General features: G+C 37.7%; 2 protein-coding genes across 2 annotated transcripts; one reads left to right on the top strand and one right to left on the bottom strand.

Annotated features, from left to right (window-relative positions):
* Window positions 1-86: 86 nt before the first annotated feature.
* Window positions 87-15,875, top strand: LOC139728387 (diphosphomevalonate decarboxylase-like). The gene is made up of 10 exons (XM_071639330.1): window positions 87-196; window positions 5,281-5,419; window positions 6,497-6,543; window positions 8,125-8,277; window positions 9,731-9,930; window positions 11,725-11,892; window positions 12,808-12,930; window positions 13,546-13,707; window positions 14,374-14,551; window positions 15,862-15,875. Exons 1-10 carry the CDS (start codon window positions 136-138, stop codon window positions 15,873-15,875), a joined length of 1,245 nt encoding a protein of 414 aa, XP_071495431.1. The 5' UTR covers window positions 87-135.
* Window positions 15,876-17,400: 1,525 nt separating this feature from the next.
* LOC139728410 (uncharacterized) lies at window positions 17,401-25,327 on the bottom strand. The gene is made up of 5 exons (XM_071639355.1): window positions 25,166-25,327; window positions 23,143-23,321; window positions 22,475-22,610; window positions 21,064-21,218; window positions 17,401-18,575 (listed from the first exon to the last, which is right to left on the bottom strand). Exons 1-5 carry the CDS (start codon window positions 25,306-25,308, stop codon window positions 18,409-18,411), a joined length of 780 nt encoding a protein of 259 aa, XP_071495456.1. The 5' UTR covers window positions 25,309-25,327; the 3' UTR covers window positions 17,401-18,408.
* Window positions 25,328-25,335: the final 8 nt, after the last annotated feature.

The following is a 25,335-nucleotide window of genomic DNA, read 5'->3' as shown; positions in this document are numbered from 1 at the left end:
CATCGACACTCACGCATAATCCGTCTGCTATACAAGAGGGTGATCAAGCAGACTGCATGGCAGCAGAGGATCGAGGATATCTCCAAGACAAGTGACATCTCCAGGTTGCGAATTTGTTTTCCGGTCTCGAAGAAAATGGAAAGTGCTCGGGTCGTGACGTGCAGAGCTCCTATTAATATAGCAGTCATCAAATACTGTGAGTAAACATAACCGTTACTGGCGTTAGATGCTGTGCTATCTGCGATACGCGATAGACCGAACGCCGAACCCTCTCATCTCAGGCTCTTGTGTACAAGGAGCTCTGGAGCGCCCCGCCCCGGGCCGGGGTTAGATGCTGACATTAAATAAATTTTAAACCTTAATGAGAATCCACCAAGCACTAGAGCACTTCTACACTGTATTGTAAATTTACTAGTAAATGCCAGTTGATGTCCCTGCTTTATGTTGAATGCTTGATTCGTAAATTAAACTTTCAGGACAAGATGTTCCAGGACGCGTTTTTTTTAAAAGACGGCACAGATTGGGGCATGGCGCGTGTTAAACCTATGGGATAAGCGTTGGGTTAGGGTTTTTGGTTATGGTTATGGTTAGGGTTAGGGTTGGGGTTAGGGTTAGGGTTAGGGTTAGGGTTTGATGGTTAGGGTTAGGATTAGGATTAGGGTTAGGTTTAGAGATAGGGTCCCCGATAGATTTTTAGTTTCCCCAATCTGTGCCGTCTAAAAAAAACACGCTTCCAGGACAAGAGGTCACATACTCCAGTGTCCAGTGACAGTGTCCAGGCAAGCTCAGAAAACCCTACGCAAACTCAAATGCCAAGACCAAATCAGGAAGCTTGAAATGGTTCAAAGACGTGCCGCTAGGTTTACTCTGGGAGACTTTCACCCTCGACACAGTGTCAGTGAAATGCTTCACTCATTAAAATGGCAATCTCTTGCAGAAAGAAGGGCCCAGCTGAAAGTCATCATGCTGTTCCGCATCTTAGGCCAAGTAAAAAAAGAAAGTAGTTTCTCGTCCGGGTTTTTTGAGCAAGGCGACGAGGGAGGTCCTTACTATTTGATATCTTACTATTTTTTCGAGGATTGTCAAAATGAAAGTAATATGTGTTTCTCGTCCGGTAATTCTGAGAAAGGTAACGAGAGAGGGCTTTACTATTTTCTATATCCAATTTATGAAATGAAATATCACTCTGGTAGCTGTGTTATGAGAGACCAGGTCCCAAGTGTATGTCTTGCCTGCACTCTGTGCATTTTCAAACAAATAGATATAATATGTACCATACTTGAAATGAAAATTCATGCATGCAGAAATACATTTGCTTTTTCTTTCCACTACAGATGTCAAGGGTAAATGACCATCTTAATACTGGTATTTAGTGTTGTAATGGCATTTCTGACACCAGTGTACTTGCAATTCTGATGTATTGTGCTATTAATTGAAACAGGTATAAAATATTTTATCAACAAATGTACGACTGAAATAACTTCCATGATATTCAAAACACTGCTTTATTTATCATTGGTGTTTGTGACTTTTTGTGTCCACACAGCTGGTCTGTATGTATCTGCATCTCTTCACAGCACAATTGTAGCACATTCAACTGGAAACTGGCTGGTACATTGCAGATGGATGTCAAAGTGATACTGATATGGCATTATAGCATTAAACATTTAAAGATGTTTCTTCATGTTCTAAAAAGACATTTGATAATCACTCATCGTTTGGATGATGAATGATTGTATCACACTACTGGTGATGTACGACTCACGGCCGTGTCCGTGAATTTACATCGTAAAGAAAAGTATCCCGCAGAAATACGAGACAAACCAGAATCCATGGAAAAGTTATTTATTTTGTAGATACACCCATTAAATAATTCTACATTTGCTGGGAAAGCGCATTCATTTTCTCTTCAAAATAGAACAATACATCGCCGTCAGATGCAACGTTACAGAGCAAAGTGTTTGGGCCTCTACACATTCGAATGTGTTCATGCGACTTGCAGCGTGCGTGCAGACAACTGACAGACCAGGGCCCTGTTGCATAAAACCCTTACCGCTGGACTTACCGCTCCTTTCTAGCGGTAAGTCTTCAAATTAGCGGTAAATTTTATAATCCTTGATGCTGATTGGCTGTGACGCCTAATTTTGACAGTAGTTACCATTGAAATTCAATGGTAAGTTTTATGCAACGGGCCACAGGGCCCCGTTGCTAGAAACTTTGCGTTTAAACGCAACTTGCAACTGATTGTCTCTGGCCAATCAAAATCATTGTTGCGTGCATGTCTTCTTAATAGGGTAGACCTTGAGCCAATCAGAATGGTTGTTTCAAAATTAGCAATTATTTGCAATTGATTGCAACTTTCTTGCAACGGGCGGGGCCCAGGCCTGGGGGATGGGGACCCTGACAGTTACAGACACGCATACGCGGCCGGCACGGCCACTGCACTGGCACTGTACCTTCCGACACTGCACACTGTCATGCACATATTCACAATGACATGAAAATTTATACATACAAACTCAGTACAATCCTCACAAGCATTTGCACGGTACAATTCATCCGCTTAAAATATGAGAAACGGGGAAACAATGCGCGAAATATGCGTGGAATATCAGCGATTGTTCGCAAAAAAATAATGTTGCCGCTATCGCGTTCACGACGTACCGAGTGCGCTGTACATCACAGCCCAGGGGGCCCGCGCGCCCATCCAACTACAGTTCGACGGCTTTGTGGGTCATTCCTTCTTGCCGAGCTCGCAGTGTGAAATGCATGCGTAGTTACATACGCACTACAGAAGCTACAGCAAGGCGTAATTAGAAATGAGACATCACGATTGGTAGGTGAATTGTCGATTTTGTTTTTTCGGCGGCCGAAAAAATAGTAAATACAATACTGTATCAAAAAAGTCGATGCGGCAACTGAAAATCCATGCGGGCGGGGAGCGGGCTGGGAGGAGAATTATGAATTTCTTGGTATTTTCAGCGCCATTTTGAAAATAGTAAATAGTAAAAAAATCGATGCGGCGGCCAAAATCGATGCGCGCGAGGACGAGAAACTGGTTTCTTTTTTTACTTGGCCTTACATCAACTGATTGCTATTCCACCTGAACCACCTTACATCTACCCGGTAACACGATCATCTGGACGAAGACCTACCCAATATCGACAACAATTCTGCAGGACCTCTAGCTTTCAAAACTCCTTCTTCCCAAGTGTCATACTCTTCTGGAACCAGCTCCCCACCAGTGTGACAGCTGCTTCTTCCCTCGAACAGTTTAGGAGGCAGCTGGTCGGGGTGACACTGCATCAAATCTAGTTGGAAGAGGAGCTAATTTTACTTGCACAAAGAACACTCTTTACTTTTTAGAGTGTATATTACATCAATTGCAACAACAACAAAAAAAAGCATCAAACAATGCAGCGTGGCACGCTAGTTTCAACACTGCACAAAGTACGAAAATACTCTTTCCAGAGGTCAGTACTTCACCCGGAAGAAGAAGAAGAAGAAGAAATGTAAGGCAAAGGAATTTCTCACACCGAGTAAACTTGGTAGTTAACCTATTGAACAGCCTACCACCTGAAGTCATCAATACCGGCAGTATCAACACCTTCAAATCAAGTCTTGAGAAGTCATGGAAATATAAATTTATCTGTTACGACCCGGATACTAAATTCAGAGCTACCAAGTCTCACGCATTCTGCGTGAGACTCAAGCATTTAGGGTCTGTCTCATGATCTCACGCATGGCACCCATTTTTCTCACGCATCTGGTGAAGTCTGCAATTTGGGCCGAAAATAAGGAGCATAGCTCAAAGGATTAGAGTGATAGTTGCAATTGAAGGTTTATTTCCCTTTTGCCTTTCACAATTAGTAAAAAATAGTCACTTAAGTATGCACCAGATTGCATCATTAAGAGCTAATAAATTAAAAAAGCTCCCTACCATGGGAGGGGGACACCCTCCTCGTTCGCGTGCGCGAGCACCGAGACGCCGAGTCATAAAAATCTCACTCATAAAAGTTTTTTGAACTTGGCATCTCTGTAAATTCCCTTGATGCTCCTACCCTAGTAAGCTTGCAAATAGTAAATTAGTGCAAATAACAATATATACGTAACACTTTACTTGCAGCAAGACTCAAGAGGATGCAGAGGGGCAAATAAGTCCAGTATAGTCTTTATGCCCAACATCAAAGTAAATCAAGGTAAATCAAGGTAAACTTGACATGCGGATCGGATTGAGCAGGAAATCAACCATTAAACTTTAATTAAATTTACATGTAGCATTCATTGGCCATGTTTACACTGTAGGCCCTACACTATTCAATTCTTCTTCCAGTATTAATTGCAGCTGAGCTAGCTTCATGCATAAAGATTTTGCACAGTGTAGTGTATACGTGTATGTGTGTGAGTGTCTGCAGCCATATCATGATATCATGTGTGCTCCACCAGTCAAATTCCACAAAATAGTGTAAAGCAAGCTGCCCATAATTTAGCCCGACCAGAGACGTCGACAGGCGGAGCCTCGTCATCACGTCGGGGAACCACAACACAACTACAAAACTTTAAAAAATTTATATGTTACTTAGAAGTGTCTATAGAAATTTAGATGTTACGTAAAGTGCATGCTTATATTACAGAAGGTACACAAGTCCATAGAGGGCCCTCGCGATAAGTCCATGGAACAAAAAAAAAAAGAGGCACTTTCTAGCGCAATCCCCCACTGTCGGGGTTCATCGTTGCAGAATTCAAAATGGCTTGTTGACCACGCTGCAAATTTATGCGCAGGCGTGCGTGGCTGGAAGTGCAGCTATTGCATGCGTGCGCTCTTTGGTAGCAACACGGTCGACAGCGTGACCTTTAACAGTGCATTCAGATCGTGTGAACTCCCGGTTATCAGATGTACCATTCGCACATGCTGCATATAATCTTCATTTTAAGTAAGGTGTGAAAAGTGTATGTCAATAGTGATAACACATGTAGTGTTATTAATGAAGATTACATTCAATGGCCCGAATTCACGAAGGTGGTACTAATGAAACCATGGTTTAAATCATGGACAAAAACCATGGAGGGCCAAGTGTTGCACAGAATATTTTGTTACAAAATTGGTCATTTGATCGACAAAATGACTGTTTTGTTAACGAAATTATCATTTCGTGGACGAAATGCTCATTTAGTTACAAAATGTTGTCATTTCGTTACAAAATAATCATTTCATCGTCTTCTTCTCAATGCAGTTATCACCAAAATTCAATTTTAGTTTTCTTTCTTTCTTTTTTGCAGGGGGAAAGAGGGACGAAAAACTAATACTGCCCGTAAATTCCTCGCTAAGTGCCACACTGCACATCGATCATCTGTGTACAACCACCAGTATCGCAGCTAGTCAACACTTCAAAGAAGACAAGTTATGGCTAAATGGAAAGTAAGTACTTTTCTTACAGATTTCTCACCATGTTAACCAGATTTTGCTGTTTTGACTGAAAAAAAAAGAAATACAAAGATTGTCAAAATGAATGCTATAAAAATTAAAAGAACTCTTGCGAATGGCATATATGATTATCAAATAATAACATATAATGTCAAATCTAAATGATTTGGAAATAATAGAAAATGTTATTAGCCAGATTCACACGTACAAAATAGTGGGATGACAATCGCACTCCAAATCTCGAGATTTTTTGAACTGTTCAGACGCTCCAAATTAGCGGAATAGCAATCGCGTTCGGAATCTGGAGTTTTTTGCAACCGTTCACATGTACAGAGAAATAACCCGCTAATTGCCGATCGAGATAACGGGCAAACCTGCAAACTGGGTCACACAGCGCACTTCACTGCCTGCGCTCGTCTTTGGCCATTGTTTTTTTGCGCATCTTAATGTGGTGTGGTTTGCGCACTGTTGTTGTGGTACACAAAAGAGATGAAGAACCTCTTCGCAGAGGCCTCGCTGTTGTGATGTGCACATTGCATGATGGGATATAAAAACTTGAGATTCCAAACCCGACCATTCACACGTACCGATGGGGGCAAATTAGCGCGATAATTTTGAAACAAGCACAAGATTTCTTGGGATTAGCATCACGATGCTGATCGTGCTAATTTTCTGGTTTTTTGTGTCCACACGTGCAGAAATCTCGAGATTGCGATCGCAATGCAAATCTTGAGATTTGTATCCAGATAATTGGTGTACATGTGAATCCCCCTATTATAGCATCTTTATCTTAACAAGAATAGAACATAACCTGTTCTTTATTTCTTCATGAACCTGTATGATATCCTTAAACATTGATGACTAGTGTCAAATTGTAAGGTGAGAGTGTCAGAAAAATCTACTTGAGTACTTTTTAAAAATCCCCAAATTTGCACTCATATATCTATTGCACTTATTAAACCGAACACATGTGTGATTGCACAGGGTGCTCTTCTTTGTGTTTTTTAAAATTTGTTTTGTTGTTTGTTTTGTTTGTTTGTTTGCCATCATTGCAATCTCTTTATTTTGCAGGGAACAATCTCTGGATAATCCAAGAGTGAAGACATGCCTTCAAGAAAGTAAGCTAACCCACCTTATCTGACCATTGCACAGCCACAATTAAAGTGACTAGTCAGAGAATAATACTCTCACATACATGTATATATATATATATATATATATATATATATATATATATATATATATATATATATATATTACTTTTAGTTACAGAATGTGCACATCCCTATCTTTGTCTTGTCAGGAAATTGTGAAGTGAGTTATATCCATTGCATTAATTTTGCATAGACATTTCCTTTATAAACACATATTACCATTCTTTTTGTTTTCTTGATATTTGTTTGTTCTGTCACTCTCTCAGAGCAAAAGAGACAGAAAAAAAAAAAAACTCATAACAACCAACGGGGAGGAAATTGCCATATTCGTGCAACAATTCAGGACAGAAGCCAGTATGCCCTAAGAAATAATCGTAGTTGCAAGCTGATTTCAGCAGAATGTGCGTGTATGCCAAGCATACATGGGTACACATACGAAGAGTAGCAAGCGAATGTTGAACCTTTATCTGTTATTTATACAGGCACGTGGCAATATTGCAATAATTTCATTATGTATGGTCAAAGTTGGATTGTAATGACATTGTAGAGAAGTTGGAATGTGTGAAATTGCTATTCTATAACCTAATATGTCAATGAAAGTCAGTTTTGAGGTCAAAGCAGTGCATGGACTCAAAATTCCTAGATTGCGGCCTCCCCCCCCCCCCCCAAAAAAAAAAAAAGGGAAAAAATGTGTGTATACATATATATATATATACATATATATCATTTAATTTCATCACAGAAATCCCCTGCTTTAACTGGACACGATTTTCCACAACAATGTCCTCAGCTGCATTCCTTTTTCTCTGATTGTACATAGAGGGAACTCCTTCCCAAACACTGACCACTTCTACATGAGTTGAATAAAGAGTCTATTGTGAAAATGTTGCCCAGACCAGCTGATTCAAACCTGTTTTATGCATGGTTAGTCTCGGCTTGATTCAGGACAGAAGCCAGTATGCCCTAAGAAATAATCGTAGTTGCAAGCTGATTTCAGCAGAATGTGTGTGTATGCCAAGCATACATGGGTACACATTTGAAGAGTAGCAAGCGAATGTTGAACCTTTATCTGTTATTTATACAGGCACGTGGCAATATTGCAATAATTTCATTATGTATGGTCAAAGTTGGATTGTAATGACATTGTAGAGAAGTTGGAATGTGTGAAATTGCTATTCTATAACCTAATATGTCAATGAAAAAAAGGGAAAAAATGTGTGTATACATATATATCATTTAATTTCATCACAGAAATCCCCTGCTTTAACTGGACACGATTTTCCACAACAATGTCCTCAGCTGCATTCCTTTTTCTCTGATTGTACATAGAGGGAACTCCTTCCCAAACACTGACCACTTCTACATGAGTTGAATAAAGAGTCTATTGTGAAAATGTTGCCCAGACCAGCTGATTCAAACCTGTTTTATGCATGGTTAGTCTCGGCTTGTATCATAATGCAAAGACATTTGATGTTAGTCTATCTCACTACAAATAATTGGTGACAGTTTCTTTTTATCCTCTTACATACTGTCGTGCCATTACAGTTCGAAAACGTGTGAGAAAAAGGAGGCTATCGGAAAGTGGAGATGACTCAAGCACCAAGGAATGGCTGTCGTGGAAACTTCATATTTGTTCAGAGAATAATTTTCCTACTGCTGCCGGTCTGGCCTCTTCAGCTGCTGGCTATGCTTGTCTTGGTAAGGCTTGAGCTGGAACAGTCAGGAGTTGAGTAGCATGAATCATTGCCTTGTGCTGGTTTCTTAGTGATTAGAGACATATTCCAGCTCTTCACAATGTTTATTAAATGCACATGATATGTGACCCTGCATCACAAAACCACCAAAAAATTGTCAGACATGGATTTTTAGTCAAGATCAGATTCTGAAAGAACAGACTCCAAGCTTTGAAATGATGCATAACTCGATGCAAATGGACTTTCCTAACCTATCTGAATAATGGAAAGAAAGTACAGAGAAAAGAGGCTTTGAAGTTCGGGTCTATTCAAAGGCTAAATCTCACCAAGCTGTGCTCTGTGCAATGAATGGGACAAAAAAACAAAACAAAAAAAACATAAAGCTCAATAGTATCCACAACAAATAGATTATCAGATTAAGCCAAAATTTTGCACACGCTATCAGCACATTCTATTCATGACTAGTACTAACTTTCAGTGCAGTAACATCATCCTTTGAAAAGATTTTTATAGAGTTGAGAGCAAAGATTGTGTAAAGGATTTTTAAGAAAGTAACAATAGTGTGCTCTCAGGCATACCTAATCACACTATTCTACAAAACTGTGTTCTAGAAAAACTGCAAAAAAAAAAAAAAAAAAAACGAAAACAATTTCTTATTTGAGTTATAATCCCAAATTTTAGAATTATGTAGAGAAATTCCTTATTCAGAAGATATAAAAAACCAAACCAACCTATATTGACTCATTTCACCTATTTTGAGTCCTCATGTAAAATTAGGTTGTGCAACTTTTTGCAGGGTTTGTGATGCACAGTCACATATATCTGATGAGATAAAACAATCCTATTGAGCAACAAAAATATTTAGACAGCAAACATGCTTCAAAAGCCTGGGTGAACATTAACACGTATGGACAGTAGCTCTTAAAAGTGTGTTGCTTTCAAATGGTCAGTGTAAGAAATTCTTCACAAATATTTTGGGAAATTCATAGAAGTGTTTTTTGTATGACACATGGGGGAAAATGAGAGAAAAATTTAATTTGAAAAGCAGAAGTTTAGAAGTTACTCATAAAATTTGTAAGAATTGGATGAGATTCCTATATTTCCTATTTATGATGTAGTGGGGAAATTTGCTTTCTATGGCACAAGACCATTTGATTACTGTGATCTTGAATACTGATAGTTACATTATAATGTTTTATGATGCTTTGAGTAGGATTTCTGTACCAAAATAATGATATAGATAAGACTAGTTTCAAATATAATGGTAATGATGATTTTCATCATTGTTCCTATGATCAGCAGCAGCATCATCATCATCATCATCATTATTATTTTTGCCATCTCTACTGCTAGTACTGCTACCAGTCCTTCTGTATTACAAAGTGACCTTTGTCTCTGGTTTCATGAAATATGTATCTTCAAACTCACTACTATGCTTCTCCACTCTCACATCACAGTGGCTTCTCTGGCAGAGGTGTATGGCATCACTGGCAACATGTCCGACATAGCTCGTCAGGGCTCAGGCAGTGCGTGCAGGAGCATGTATGGTGGCTTTGTTGAGTGGCTGGATGGAAAGTTAAGCTGTGGCAGCGATAGCATCGCCCAGCAGGTGGTAGACCAGGACTACTGGCCGGAAATGAGAATTCTCATTCTTGTTGTGAGTGCAAGTAACTTTTTTTGAACAGTTTGAGAGTGTTGTATTATTTTCATGTGTTATTTAAAAAAAAAAAAAAAAAAATGAAAAATTTTTGTCTGTGTAACCGGAAGTGCTAGGAAAGACATTGCTCTTTCGTTAATACACTCCTGATATTCTGTGTGTATTGTGCTATGCCTGATATCGATATGTATTGCTTTTTATGCCTCCGCCACGAAGTGGTGCCGGAGGCATTATGTTTTCGGGTTGTCCGTCCGTCCGTACGTACGTCCGTACGTCCGTACGTCCGTCCGCTTTCGTTTACGCGATAACTTGAGTAATATTGACTGGAATTTTACCAAACTTGGTCCAAGTATGAAGTATGATGGGACAATTACTTAATTAGTTTTTCAGTGAAATCGGACAGAGGTCAAAGGTCAAAGATCAAGGTCAAATCCTAAAATTCATCTGTTTATGTGATAACTCAAAACTGGATGAAGCAGCTTTCACCAAACTTGGTCCAAGGATGATGTATGATGTGACAATAAGTTGAGTAGACTTTAGTGACATTGGCAAGAGGTCAAAGGTCAAAAGGTCAAGGTCAAATGCTATAAATGTTACAATTTCCCCCATATCTATGCAATGCCCAAAGGTATTTTCTTGAAACTTGGTGTGGACATGTACTACTGCGTAGAGATTCTCCAGAGAGGGTTTCACGTCATAAGGTCAAAGGTCAAAAGGTCAAAGGTCTAAGGTTAGGTGAAAATGTTGCAATATCACTTTTCTCGCAAATGATTCAATGTATATTTGTGGAACTTGGTACATACGCATGTACTGACGGGCAGGGATTATCTAGGGAATTTAGGGGTCATGAGTCAATAGTCAGGGGGTCAAAGGTCAAGGTCAACTCCTCAAAATTTTACTATTTCCCTCATATACTAGTATATATGCAATGTTTGCATTATTACTTTCAAAACTTAATACATGCATTACCTGATGGAGATTCTCTGGGAAATTTCCAGCCAGAAGGTCAAAGGTCAAAGGTTAAGGGTCAATGGCTAGGTTTCAATGCCTCCCCACCCCCCAAAGGAAAAAAAAAATGTTTTGTACCGTCATTACACTCTTTCTTCATACCTTGGAAATTACTCATTGCATAAACTTACAAAAAGGTCCGTCAGAATGCAAGTAAAAATTCTCAATTCCCCAAATATGTGTACCTACACTCCTAGAAAAATATAGCAAACCCAGTTCAAGACATTTCTGACAAACCTGCCATTTCAATATTTTGCCAGTTATGTGAAACTGTCATGGATCACACATTGTGAAGACATTGTACTATACGCTTATTGGGAGAATCATGCATTATGGCGGAGGCATCAGTCGCCATAGCGACATTTCTAGTTTTTTCATGCGAATGTGTGAAATGGAAGGGATTTTGTTGTACAGCATAATTAACTTGAGTGCTACTCTTTGGAGAATGTATTGCAGTATTAAAAAGATAGAAGTGATTTTAATGTGAATGCGTAATAAAAGGCATCAAATCACTGAAAACTTATGAAACAATGGACATGTCGAAAGAAATTTGCATAGCAGACACTGTGTTTTGGAAAGATCACGTGTGGGGTAAGGACCTGTATGAATCTCTTCATTTGTGGCTTTTATCCTCTCTTGAGTTGGAGTTGTGCCTAGGAGCAATATTCTCGAATGTAATTGACATGAGGGGATTATCTAGGGAGTAGTAATTATGATGTAAGTTTTTGTTCATTGTCTGATATTATATGGATGTGGCCTTTAACATTATGTCTTTCCGAATGACAGGTGAGTGACCAGAAGAAGCACACCAGCAGCACGGCAGGGATGCAGACCACGGTGGAGACCAGTCCTCTCCTCCAGCACCGGATGACCCTCATCCCCGCCCGCATGGAGACCATGAGGAGAGCCATTAGGAATAGAGACTTCCAGTCCTTTGCTGAACTCACCATGCAGGTACAGGGTTCATTCATTCAAGCATATGGCAGTGTGTGCCTGGTTGATACCATTTGCTGACTAATGTCAGTCACCTGGGGCAAACAAGGGGGGTCGGCATCATTCACCTCTTTTCTTGTGTGGGTGGGTAAGAGGACCACTTCACCAGGTTGGCACCCTGCTCTTTACGATGAATAAATGAAGTGGGATCTTTTACGTGCGTGTGTCGTGGCAAACACACACACGGGACCTCCATTTAATGTCCTATTTGAGGAACACAGTGTTTTGCCTCTTACTAGAGGGGACGGAATGTTTACACACAACATTGCTTAGTGAGACTCGGGAATCGAACTCGGTACTCTTGGCTGTGAAGGTAGATGTGCCATATCCTGCCCTTGCCTCCAAAGTAGCTGGATTACAAGCGCATGTCAAAACGCAGGTACAGGGTGATATGGCAAAGATAAATGGTAACAGTGCTTGTCATAGCAGTAGCACTGAAAGTTATGGAAGTAGTCGTGATAATGAAGATAATGTTAATGATGATGTTGAGAGAAGGTGGAGTAGATGATAATGGCAATGCTAATGATGGTGATGTAGAAGATAATGAGAATGATGATGATAATTATGACAAAGATTGTGATGCTGACAGTGACTTAATGAGGTTGAGGAGAAGGTAGTAATGCTTTGTGATACACCCTCTTTATCCATCAATATCTGTTTCATGCTGTTGGCTTCAAATAATGGGGAGCTGCATTTTTATGGATGCTGGCACCAAAAATTAGCTGCCTCCAAGACACATCTGTAAACACTGCCTTGTGCCTTCTCTCATCTATTTTAAGCTGTTTTGAACCAGTTACCAGGGATACAATGAGTTCAAAATGGTATTACTTTGGTTAGATTTTTCTTATCTTGTGTTTTATTGACTCAATTTTGCAGGACAGCAACCAAATGCATGCTGTGTGCCTGGACACCTTCCCACCCATCTCATACATAAATGACACATCAAGGGCTATAGTGCAGATGGTACATGACTACAACTCCTACAAAGGGGAAACAAAGGTGAGAACCTTGTAGACATTGATTCTTTATTTCTCAATACACTTGACGGTTTTAATGTCTCTTTTCATAAACTCTTTTACAATAAACCTCAATGTGGCCAGAATGATTAGGAGTTATAATGAACTGAACATTTCCAATTTTGGGGAAGCTGTGTTCATGTAAGTTAGCAATAAGCTTACATCAAAAGCCCTGTTTGGGTTTCATATTATATTAGATACTTGATTGCTTCTTTCATTGTTGTTTTTAAAAGCCATAATCACAGTCAGCACAGCTATTTCAAACTGTAAGTTCAAAGAATAGAGAGCCTCTGAAATAGCTTTGTGTCTAGCGTTATAGTATTGTCTAACCTGTGCAAGTACTTGCTACATTTTTATCAATGTTTATTTTCAACATTTCTCTTTAATTATAAAACTGCAGTCCCCCCACAACATGTAACTATTTCTGATGATGCCATTGTTCATATAATTCATTTCAGGTATCATTTTGACAAATGAGTACAAAACTGTAGAATTAAGATTTTGACAGAGTGAAACTGAGAATTTGAAACATTTTCATACTGCCTTCATGTTTAGATGTAAATTCATGTCACCTTGTTACTCAAAATATTTTCCACAGGCTGGCTACACATTTGATGCTGGTCCAAATGCAGTGTTGTTTGTCTTGGATGAGAATGTTCAAGAGATGTTGTCTCTTGTCAACTATAGCTTCCCACCACAAGACACAGATGGAGAGAAGTTCATCCGTGGGCTTGACAGTCATATAGAAGATATACCACAGGTGAGTAATCATTCATCATGTATGAAAACTATACCAGATGACAGATTTTATACTTATAATAATATATTATTTTGAGGCCCATTGTTATATATTTCAGTACATTATAATAAAGTTTAATGAATATTAAAATTTGTGTACAGGGAATACCAACACATGTTGAAAAATTGCCCATAATCATGTTCAGGATAATTAAGAACAGAAGGAAAGTTAATCTATTTTTGTAACAAAACAAATATTGATAATCATATTAAATAAATCAATTTAAAAAATGTAAAGTAGAGGTACATTGTAGTGTGTTTATACAATATGTGAATAAATATCAAGAAATTTGCAAACAGTTTCTTGCAAGCATTTTAAAAAAAGTCATCTGGGTCATATCTTTCATTTTCAAGAAATCATAAAAATTGTGATTTTCCTCCTGTTTCTTTGCCAGATTTTTCCAACGTCTTTTAACGATTGCAAGTCTCAAATAGATTCACATGGAAATATATGTAAACATTGTATCATAAGTGTACATTTATGGATGTGTTCCTCGGGTACAGATATGAGTCCGGATATAAATAGGTGAATTTAAGCAGACCTTATAATTTCATTCTAACAAGATTCCTGTTTTTTCTGTACATGTAGAAAAAACTGATGTTCTCTCCACCCACTTGTCTTGTACAGGATATGAAAGCTGCCATGAAGCGTGACCCAAGCCCTGGATCACTGAAGTATGTCATTCACACAAAAGTAGGACCTGGACCTCAAAAAGTGGCAGACCAAGAACTGTGTCTCCTGGACCAAGATGGCTTTCCCAAAAAATCTGGCCAGTTGACAGAAATGGATCTCTGCAATAATTCCTGTACATGTCTACTTCTTAGCATATACTGTAGTTAACACATTCTATCTCAATGAAGCTTGGTATTGGGAATCTGTATAGGTATGTGGGTGTGACTGGGCCAGAGCTTTACAGTGTCTCTGGGCTTATGTACTGTGGTTTATTAATTTATGGTGGTGCAAAAGGTCTATACACACACCTCAGAATGGTCCATGTTTGGAGGCACACGTGCGTGCATGTCTATGTGCATGTCTATATAGCTACCATAATGGCTTATTTGTACAAGTGTATGTTTGCGTGGATGAATGTGGTGTGAACGGTGGCATTCTCTTGATTGATACTGTAACAATGTAGCCTGTAGCAGTGTTTCTTTTGTAATTTGTACAACAGAATCGACACTCTGAGGACATATGTGACAGTGATGTCCGTAATAAACTTAACATGTTTGGAATAACAATTTCTATGAAGAAATAACAAATTGAACCCCCTTTTGCCCGAAACCAATATGATTCACCCTGCAGGCAAAGTCCCAAGTGCATAGTCAAGTGAGATCATAGTCATGTGACCACAACAGCCATCTAGATATGCCCTTAGGACTGGGATGTTATGAAAAATCACCCACTGGCTACACTTTTGCGATAATTGACCCAATATATTAAGTTTTAAGTTATTAATACTGATCATATACAACTATGTAGTTCTTCATTTTACTAACTCATTTTTTTTTTTTTTTTTTTTGGTTTAAATATCAATGCTCTCTATCTTCATATTTGATGGCACAAAAAACTGCCATTTTGCACTGCATGCTTGGAAGGAGGTGTACTAGCTTTGCCAAGTACTTGTACAATTTCTTCACTCATCACTAGATCATCAAGTTATGTAGAACCAGAAGCACACAAACACAATCCACTTGCATAGTGATTATAAACTCTGTGGTCTGTGGGTGATGAAAATGACATTCAGAAAGAGAGTGAACAGATTTTCCCTGTAAAACATGATAAAAAGCAATGATAACCAATTTCCACAGGCTTTAGATTTTGTTTTATTCTTGATAGCAAGCATCCACAGTATAAAATATTAGAGGCAGTTACAATGCTGATGCACGATACAAATCTTCTACAGTGTAGTCTTATTTTTTTTTCTTACACACACCAGTCACTTTGTTGTATTTAGCAAGTTTTAATTCTTGCTATAAGAGCAAATATTCAACATTGTTATATAAATCTATTTCATATCATTTGGCATTGTTTCTAATAAAATATCTGAAAATAATCTATATACATTTTCTGTGTACATGTGTCAACATTTTTTCCACATTTGAACTCTTATCACAGTCAACCTTGCCTAAGTTGAATCTACTTGGACTGAAGAAATAGCTTCCACATAGAGGAAATTTGACTTATGAGAGATTAAAATCAATAGAATATAAAAAGAGACCTTTGACTTCAGCAATTATTCAACTTATGTGAGTTCAAATTAAGCAAGGTTGACTGGAATTGAACAATGAGATGACATCACATTCAAATTTTCTCCTCAATTGGATATTTCATAATTACATGTACGTGTATGTACTTTTGACCTGAAAAAAATATAAACATTTTACATACAGAAACATATATCTTTCATTCTAAAGGGACCATCAAAGTTGCATCTTCATTTTAGCTCATAAAGAGTTGGGTACAGTCCGACCTCTCCTATCTGGCTTCCCTTTATCCGGATCTCTGTATTATCTGGACGCGATTTTGTCGTGATCTTCTTTTTCAATCTAGTACACGTAATTACGGGGGGAAAGGGGGATTCTAAACTCAAACAAAATTCCTGCACAAACTCGCATGAATAACATATTATTCCCAACATAATTAACATACATTCAAATCAAATTTTCATCTAATTAACATGCATTCAGACATTCACTTTCCCAAAATCACAGCAAAAACATGGACAGAAAGCTTTTCATTAAACCAGGGCATGGTATAGGCAATTGTTCTATAGCAGCTGCGTGTATTGAACATTGAATCTCTCATATCCGGCCAAATCCCTTATCCAGATGAGCCACGGTCCCGACATGTCCAGATAGGAGAGGTCGGACTGTATATGGCAGGATATTTGTTATCAATCAGAAGGCAGAAAAGGAAAGACTTAGTATGAAAGGGAATGACATATTGTGCAGTGTTTTTGACATTACACATGCACTTGCACAGTTTTGTTATAGGAGAATTTCAATTGAGACAACATATACAAGGCTTTGCAGGCTGAATCAAATCATTACAGAATTGAATCTTATTTTGTCGCACAGCCTTGTTACTTTCTTGGTCACCGTCTACCGCTCATTATGAAAACTGAATACACCTGTGCATCTCTTTTCTTGCTCACAATTTTAAAAAATGAACAGCATCAACATAAAATAGTAAGCACAGTGAAGCATCCACTCAACCTTAACCGACTGCATACAATGAATAATTTGCAGCTTCTTATATTTGTTGGCAACAGCTTTAGTCATGTAGACTTTTTTTTTTAATAGAATGTTACGGTTCACCATGTTTTGGTGAAGTTACCCACATTTAGAACTTAATGCAGATTAATACAATTAATACTTCACATTATTATACATTGCTTTTAATCAGCTGCATTGTGCTAAAAATCTGATGTCATTGTTTCAATAAACAAATCAATACTGTATTTGTATTTACAATTTCCAAGTTTGTATGTGTGTGTGTGTGTGTGTGTGCGAGTGTGTATATGCATATTATGTATATGTACACACATCAGTGATACAGTACATGAAAGTCATGGGTAACTTGCACAATGATCTTCTTAACCATTATTATACCTTTTGTACATGTATCATACACTTTATGAAGAATGCATAACCAGGAAGACTTGTTCTTTGATACAGGTCAGAAGGAATTTTACACAATTTTTCATACAGTGCACTCCCGTTATAATGAACACAGTTGAAACATAGTTTCTGATAGACAAAGTAAAATCCAGGGCCCCAAATTGTCATCTAGATATGTTTATACACTTTATTTGTTCAGATATAACAAAATTTTGTAATATTTTTTAAAAAAATGAAAATTGAAGGTCCTGAGGACTCTATTGTAATGGGAGTCGCCTGTATCACAGAATGAGTTTCTCACTATGGTCCTTTCATCAGGTGACGGACCTGTTCAGTTGGTTACGTGTGAAAAATTACACAGTACTCCACGACAAAAGAAAAAAAAAAAAAGATGAATGAAGTATACATTTCAGACCAATGTGTTTGTATGTCAATGTCGATCATCAAATGATCATGTACTAAAAATATACATGCTGTAGTGCTTTTTGTTCACTTTTATTAGCTCCTACAAGTGTAAATGAGAAAACAAAATGTTCCTCTTAGGTTATTACTGTATGTATCTTACAAGACACACCTGTTCATGTAGTTTCTGAAAAGCTTAGAAAAAGCATGTCTAACACAAGGAAATGGAGAAAGAAAAAAAAATGCTATGAAAAAAAAGTTAGTACATATAAGATTTCCATTAGAATCGATTGTTTTGACGTGAATGAAAATCTGATGCCTTCTTTAATGGTCAATCTTCCACTTACTAAAAAGTTGCATGGAGTTGCATGGTGGTTTAGTGCTCTCCAGTTGAAAACCATAGGTTCTCTCCCTTTATAGTCTCTCTCTCTCTCTCTCTCCCTCTCTCTCTCTCTCTCTTTCTCTCTTCTGACACGGGTTTATTCTTGAGGTAATACATACGACAGTACAAAAAGAGAAAAAGGCATCCTGAATGGTAGCAACATATATCAAATGCATGTATTCCAATCACGATAAAGTGGAGCTTGCAGTACCTTTCTTACAATTTGTGTCTGCTTTTGCAGTTGTTTTTTTTTTTGTGCTACATTTTAGAAGACAAAATCTGTGCCCCGCGGACAAAAGCTCGTAGTCTCTCTAGCTTCTCCTCCTGTGTCATGCTTTTTTCTTGGCTTGCCTTCTGCTCTCTGAAGGGGGCGCCATACAGCTTGTCCTTTACAGCTGCCACAACGTCTCTGTCAAGTCCGTCACCTAGGTATGATATTGATAGTATAAAATTAAAGGGATAGCATATTCACTGGCTAGATAAAGTGCAAGAAAGACATAAATGACATAGGCAAAAAAGAAAGTAATTTTAAAAGCGGGGGGGGGGGGGATGAGTACAGAGACAACTGAAACAAACTAGCATACATAAGTATGAGATTGGCAATCAGTGGTTTATCAGTGGTTTACCATGCAATGACAAGGAGACTCCTTTCTGTGTTCTCAAACATTGGTAACTCTGATCACATATAAAGTAATGCAATTCAGAAACATAATTACATATTAGTGGGTGTTTGTTTGTGTGTGTGTTTGTCTGTTTGTTTTTGAGGATGAACCCCCTCCTTGTCACCTTGCTTTATGTCCCCTGCAAAGAACACTATATCTGCCTTGGAAGTTCTGTACTTGTACAAGAAAAGACTCTTACAGTGCACTCCTGTTATAATGAAATTCAAGTTACAACAAAGTCAAAATTCAGGGTGCAGCATTATCTATCTATGTATTTTTGTTGTTTATTTGTACAGTTATAACGAAAATTTGATGTAATGAAAGAAAACTGCCAGTCCCAAGGACTTCGTTATAATGGGGGTCGACTGTAGTATATTGATTTTTCAGTTTGGTTGCTGAAAAGTGTATGATTCTTTTCGAAGAATGTGCATTAAGAACTTCAGCACATTCATGAAGACAGTTTCTTTTCCAGACAATTTAGATCCTGCTGATGACTTATGAATTCAAATCAATATCTTGGACGAGCTCCTCTAATCCTCAATCTGCACACGGCATTTTCTCCTCTGCAAAGACTAATTATATTACAAACAAAGAGGAGGAATACATGATTACTGTTAATTTGACTCATGTAAATAGTAATGTGAAAGATATTATCAACATTAGAAAAGTACTTGGAGAGTACGGGCCACCGCCAAGCAATTCATTTCCACCCATATTGTGATTCTACTCTATATCATAGTCCTGCATTCATACTGCATACTAAAAGTCAATGGTGGTCATCATAATACAATGTATAAAATAGTGACAGTAATGCCAAGTAGTGTGGCTTTTTATTGTGGGGTTATATGCACATAACTGAAAATGGCCCTACCAGTATATGTATTTTGCAATGATACAGAATCCTTTTAAAAAAAAAATCAGAAAAATTCCTGGATCAAGACGGTACTCGAGATCATTACCAAAATTTAATCTTCCGTTTCTTATGTCATAATCAACTTTTCCTGAAAATTTTGAGCCAAATCCATTCGTAACTTTGTGAATTACTTTGCAAACAGACAGACAAACAAACCAATACATGTATGTGTTGTTTGAAGGCTTAAACCAAGGAGGTACTAGGCAAGCTTGCCTAGTACCTCCTTGCTTAAACAAACCAATCCCAGCAAAAACACCACCGCTTTGGCAGAGGTTTAAAAAAAAAAAATGTCTGCACGCCTGTGATATGAAGTTTAGATTTGGGTTTGAAAGTTCAGGTCTAAAAACTGTTGACACTATACCTTGTACCCAAATAATCACATCTTTCTTTATGTCAGTGCCATTTCAGACTGTACACTGTTTACCCGGCAAAGGACTTTGAATTGTTTACTCATCAAACTACTACAACCAACCCAATGCTACTTAAAAGGGATCTATGTCACCAGTTATATATCAGATACATGTGTAATGGCTTGTATAGGACAGTGTAAAGGCTTGTGTAGAATAAACAGTTCTTTTTATTTATTTGTTTTGGTCATAATCAAATCACTACCATTATCATGATTTTATTATCATTCTAAATACAGGCAGATATGATCTGTGCAAATTGGAAACATAAGTCACAAGAAACTCTTTGTTACACACTTCACAATGTGAATTGGAGTGCATACCGGTACTCTGACAGTGTTTCATCAGTATTTCCTTGCAGCACAACATACATGTATTATGCAGATCACCCCATAACTAATAACACATTTGAAGTGGCACACATATCTGAAGGATGACTTTGAGAAGAGAGTTACATGTATTTCAAAAATAATTTACAGGTACTTCTGATGGGGTGGGTTACAAACATTCACACGTTAGAATTAGGAAGGATCCTCAGAGCTTGTGTTTAACATCTGCATTGCAACGAGCAAAAGTAATTCTCAAATCAGGAACATTTTTGTTTTCTTTTGTTAGGATGTAAAGAAATATTCCGTCTATCAGGGAGCCTCCATAATCAGAGAGTCTTGGCTTGGCAGCTCTGGATGGGGCATGAGATCTTAATGAAAGAAAGACCCGCAAGATCTTGGGTCAATAAACATGGCATGTAACTGTCAGTTAACAGCCATGTCTTGCTCTTTCATCCTGGGCCTGAATTTGATCTTTTCTTGGGGAAGAATAAACTCATACATACACACAAAAATTCAGCAACAACAATGTCAGAAACAAAATGTGAGTATTCTTAAACTCGAAAGTTGTTAAAGATGGGCCATACTGAACAGCATGCACTAACCTGCAATGTCCTGCCCAAGTTTGATAGCGGCGTCTATGAGCTCTGTCTCATCAACGGCAGCGTCAGCTATTTCAGCCCTCACAGCTTCCTCTGCTCCGTACCTCTTGCTGAATATGGCAGAATCTCGCAGGGTTTGACCTCTGCCCAGTTTTAGTCTGTGATGGTGAATGGCATGACACGTACAGGTACAATGAGAAATTTGTTACCTTAAAGAGATAGTTTGGTTACATTACTTATCATTGGAATTAAACCAAACAAACAAAAAAATCAAAAACAGCTATGCATCATTTAAAATTTTAATCAATGTTAGAATTTTAAGTAGAATTAAAGTACAGATGCAAACTGTTTGAAATCAAAATTTTCACCTCTTACCTTACACAGAAAATGCACTTATACTTAGTAATCCTCACTACAATTATTATATCACCTGCAGATGACTACTTGGTTAGTTATTTGATATGTGGAAAATGCCACTTTCTATAAGAGAAACCCCTTTCTCAGTCTAGACAGACTGGAAAATAGAACAAGTGCATGGACATGCATTAAATTGATAGAAACGTGATCAGCTAGGAAGCGTTGAATGGAGAATGTATCTCTTTGAAAAGTGAATTCTTAGTTTATGAACACACTGATGCAGTTCAGGTGAACGTACATAATATTGTGTGAAAGAAAAATGCCAATTTGATTGACCTAGCCCACATCACAGCACACAAATGATGGTGTTGAGTGTTACTGCACATAAACCTCATGGTTTATGCAAGAGGAGCTGAACTGACATTTTTAATGTTTAAGTGAATGTGCACATTATTGTGACGGAGAGATCTTTTTCCTTATTTCTCTAAAGCCAGAGTAAGCCAGTAAAGTAAAAGACTTCCCAACTCTGGTTGTGTGTTCTCTCTCGTAGATCAGATCATATTTTATATTTTTAATCCCCCTCTTTTAAGGGACTTTCCCGCTACATTATGTTCAACATTCTTTTACCTCTAAATCATGTGATGGAGACATCTTATCTATCCTGGCCAATATTCCATGTCTGATCACAGATTGTAAACATGCAACATTATGCTTCCACAGGAACCCTTTATGTTTTCTTTCTTCTTTTTTTTTTTAAAGGTAAATTCTTTGGCTATTTTAGATTTCATGTGATTGCCTGATCATAAAACATCGCAATCTATGCCTATAATTCAACACTTTGTCTCAGTTTTGCCACAAAAATATTATCATTTTTGTACAATTCCCTTTGAATACACACTCTGTTATCTGTTAATGTTCTATGAAATAGATCAAACTGAATCATATCTGCAGTATAACAAAATACTTTTGTACTATGTAAATGCAATGAAGATAAGGACAACAAGGTTTGAGACAACGCTAACAATGAAGGCAAAGTTGTGATTTGTAGCAGCTTTACTTGATGATTTCCAGGGTTGGGTATGAAAATTTCAGGCGAATCTTGGTTTCTGGAAGACAAAACCAACCACGTCCTTTCTTCATCACCCGATAATCACAGGTCAGAGCGAGAATGGCTCCATTTCCAAAGGCATGCCCTGTATATCACATGATCAAAATGTTACAAGATGCTGGAAGTTGGGTTTAACATCTACACGCAACCAGATACTTGTGAAATATTGTCAAACATGCTCAGCCAGTTTAAAGGAGAAATTGAAAAATAATGAGTATGGAGATGAGCTATTCAGAAAAGCCAACAAATACAAAGTAATTCCTTTTAGCTGATTAACCTGTTGAGGAAGAGCTGATTTTGCTACAACGAGCAATTCCCATCTAGACATCTGCCCGAGTATATTCGGGACTCGTCCTCAATGGGTTAATTGGTGAAATTAGCACAAATTTCTACAAATTTTACTTTGTACAATACATCATTACAATTTATTTATACCAAATATTCCAAAAAAAATCTATCACCTTCCAAAATATTCTGTCGACAGGCTTGTGACAATCATATATGATAGTCAAACATCTCAAATCTGCAATATGTCAATGTTCCTGATCACTTCTACAATACGTAAACAAAAGCAAAATGACAACATCATTTGCTTGACTAGCCCTATCAGGCCTTACCATTCAGTGCAGCAATTGTTGGCATCGGAAATGTTAGTATTCTTTGTAGTATTCCTTCACTCTCTGCAAAGAATTTTGCATTGACATCAAATGGCTGACTGGCAATCCAGGGCAAATCCAGGCCATAACTGAAGAACTTGCCCTCTCCAGTGATGATCAAGAAGTTGACTTCTGGATTGCTGAGTATTGCAGTAAATGGAAAATATCACAAAGTTGGGCCAATTATCCAAACATAAACGAAGAAAACGAGATCACCTTGACAATATGAACATCGACTTCAGTGATTCAACTTGAAACATAAGGCTGGAGCAAAAGACAGACACTTGCATTTTCATCAATTATTAAAGGAGGAATAAATTGCATTGCTTGTGACACAAACATGTTTAGACTATTTTTGTACTTTGTGAAATGTAAACATGCATGCAGTGATGTACCCCCGTCATTCATCTGTTCAAAAAATATGGAACCTTCAGAAAACTGTACCACATTCTCTTTCCATCATCAAGTTCTGGTATAAATTTTGCACAAGATATCATCTTAGCAATGTCCTAATTAAAATGGCAACTTTGAATTTTACTGCATATATATATATATATAGTAATAATCACTAATATTAATTAATATGCTACAGTGCAGAAAGAGTAATATACTAATAAGAAACATTATGTAGCATTAGTGAAATCAATTAGATTTGCTAAAAATAATAGAAAAAATAAAAATCATTTAAAGTATGCCAACTCTAGCTACCGGTACAAACATTGATTTTTCTCTCCTAATATCAACAGATTTCGGAATTTTAGAAGCTTTCCATAATTTTGTATCATACCAAAACAAATCAGGATTGGTACAGAAACTTGACGATGTGACAAACAACACAACATATGACTTATTAATATACGGCTAAAATGAAAGAGAAATTTGGTTCTGCTACCATAGATCTCGATATAAAATTGTGGAAATATTAAAATGACAGGCTACATGAGATAAGATCTGCTTATCAGTTGTGTTCTGACTTATTAACCCAAAAGGAATGATTGCTATATTAACTGAGCCCGAGCTAGCCGAGGAAAGGGTGTAGAAGCATGACTAACTTAGTGTTGAGGATGAGATAACTCTCTGCATCTGGACGAATCATTCCTTTTAACTCACTTAAATAGTTTTTCTTTGAATTTCTTTTTCTTCTTTTCTTTTTTACTTTGAATTCAGAACACACCAGCTTCAACTGCACTAATCTCCGTTTACATCACTTACTACTAGTATTGCCAAAAACATAACAGCAGTGCACATGTAACTGAAAAAGCCTACGCCAGTTTTTAGAGCAATGCATTTAAAGGACAGGTTCACCTTCATAAACATAAGGATTGAGAAAATGCAGCAATATAAGTAGAATACATCAGTGAAAGTTTGAGGAAAATTGGACAATCGATGCAAAAGTTATGAATTTTTAAAATTTTTGTGTTGGAACCGCTGGATGAGGAGACTACTGCAGCTTGTGAGTCATATGCGTACAACAGTATAAAGAAAATGTAAAGAAAATTCAACATATTTTCACTTTTTTTCGCATAATAAAAGACCACTTGACTTGTCTCTTTCTAGAGGCAGGGGGAATAATATTACCCATAACATATGTCGGTAACGAGTCAAGGGAATGTGTACTTTTTTTCAAAAGACGAAATTTTGTGAAATTCTCTTTATATTTTCCTTATATTGTTGTACGCATGTGACATCTGAGTTATTCATACACTGCAGTAGTCTTCTCATCCAGCGGTTACTGCACAAAAACTTCAAAAATTCATAACTATTGAACGGATTGTCCGATTTTCCTCAAACTTTCAATGATGTGTTCTACTAATATAGTTACAATCTCTCAATCCTTATGTTTATGAAGGTGAACTTGTCCTTTAACATACGAATGATCTAGGGTACAGGCGCACGGCGCGTCGCAGGCCTGGAATGAAAGGGTGCACCGGGTGTGCTTCCACGTAGATTATTTATCAAAACATCGAGCAAACGTTGCCTTTACCGTTCTACTTGGTCCAGTGTTGTCCTGAAATCGTGGGTAAACATCCCATTCCACTTGTTCTCCCCTTTGACCATCCGCAGGATGGCACAACCGTTTCGAACTTGGAGCTGAACAGCTTTTCGGGCAACATTAGCAGCCGCCATCCTTGTTGTGTTGTGTTGTGCTGTGTT

The sequence above is a fragment of the Diadema antillarum genome, unplaced genomic scaffold, assembly GCF_040938485.1.
Source record: "Diadema antillarum isolate AM-2024a unplaced genomic scaffold, OU_Dant_1.0 seq00000177_RagTag, whole genome shotgun sequence".
NCBI classification, from domain to species: Eukaryota; Metazoa; Echinodermata; class Echinoidea; order Diadematoida; family Diadematidae; genus Diadema; species Diadema antillarum.
Note: the sequence above shows the minus strand (reverse complement) of the source record. Positions and strands in the feature narration are given on the sequence as shown.

Coding starts and splice junctions, on each gene's coding strand:
- LOC139728387 (XM_071639330.1), top strand. CDS start 136: ATGGAAAGTGCTCGGGTCGTGACGTGCAGAGCTCCTATTAATATAGCA. Junction 8,278..9,730: donor TGCTGGCTATGCTTGTCTTG/GTAAGGCTTGAG, acceptor CTCACATCACAG/TGGCTTCTCTGGCAGAGGTG. Junction 11,893..12,807: donor TTGCTGAACTCACCATGCAG/GTACAGGGTTCA, acceptor TCAATTTTGCAG/GACAGCAACCAAATGCATGC.
- LOC139728410 (XM_071639355.1), bottom strand. CDS start 25,308: ATGGCGGCTGCTAATGTTGCCCGAAAAGCTGTTCAGCTCCAAGTTCGA. Junction 21,219..22,474: donor CCAACCCTGGAAATCATCAA/GTAAAGCTGCTA, acceptor TCACCATCACAG/ACTAAAACTGGGCAGAGGTC. Junction 18,576..21,063: donor ACTTGGGCAGGACATTGCAG/GTTAGTGCATGC, acceptor TATCATACCTAG/GTGACGGACTTGACAGAGAC.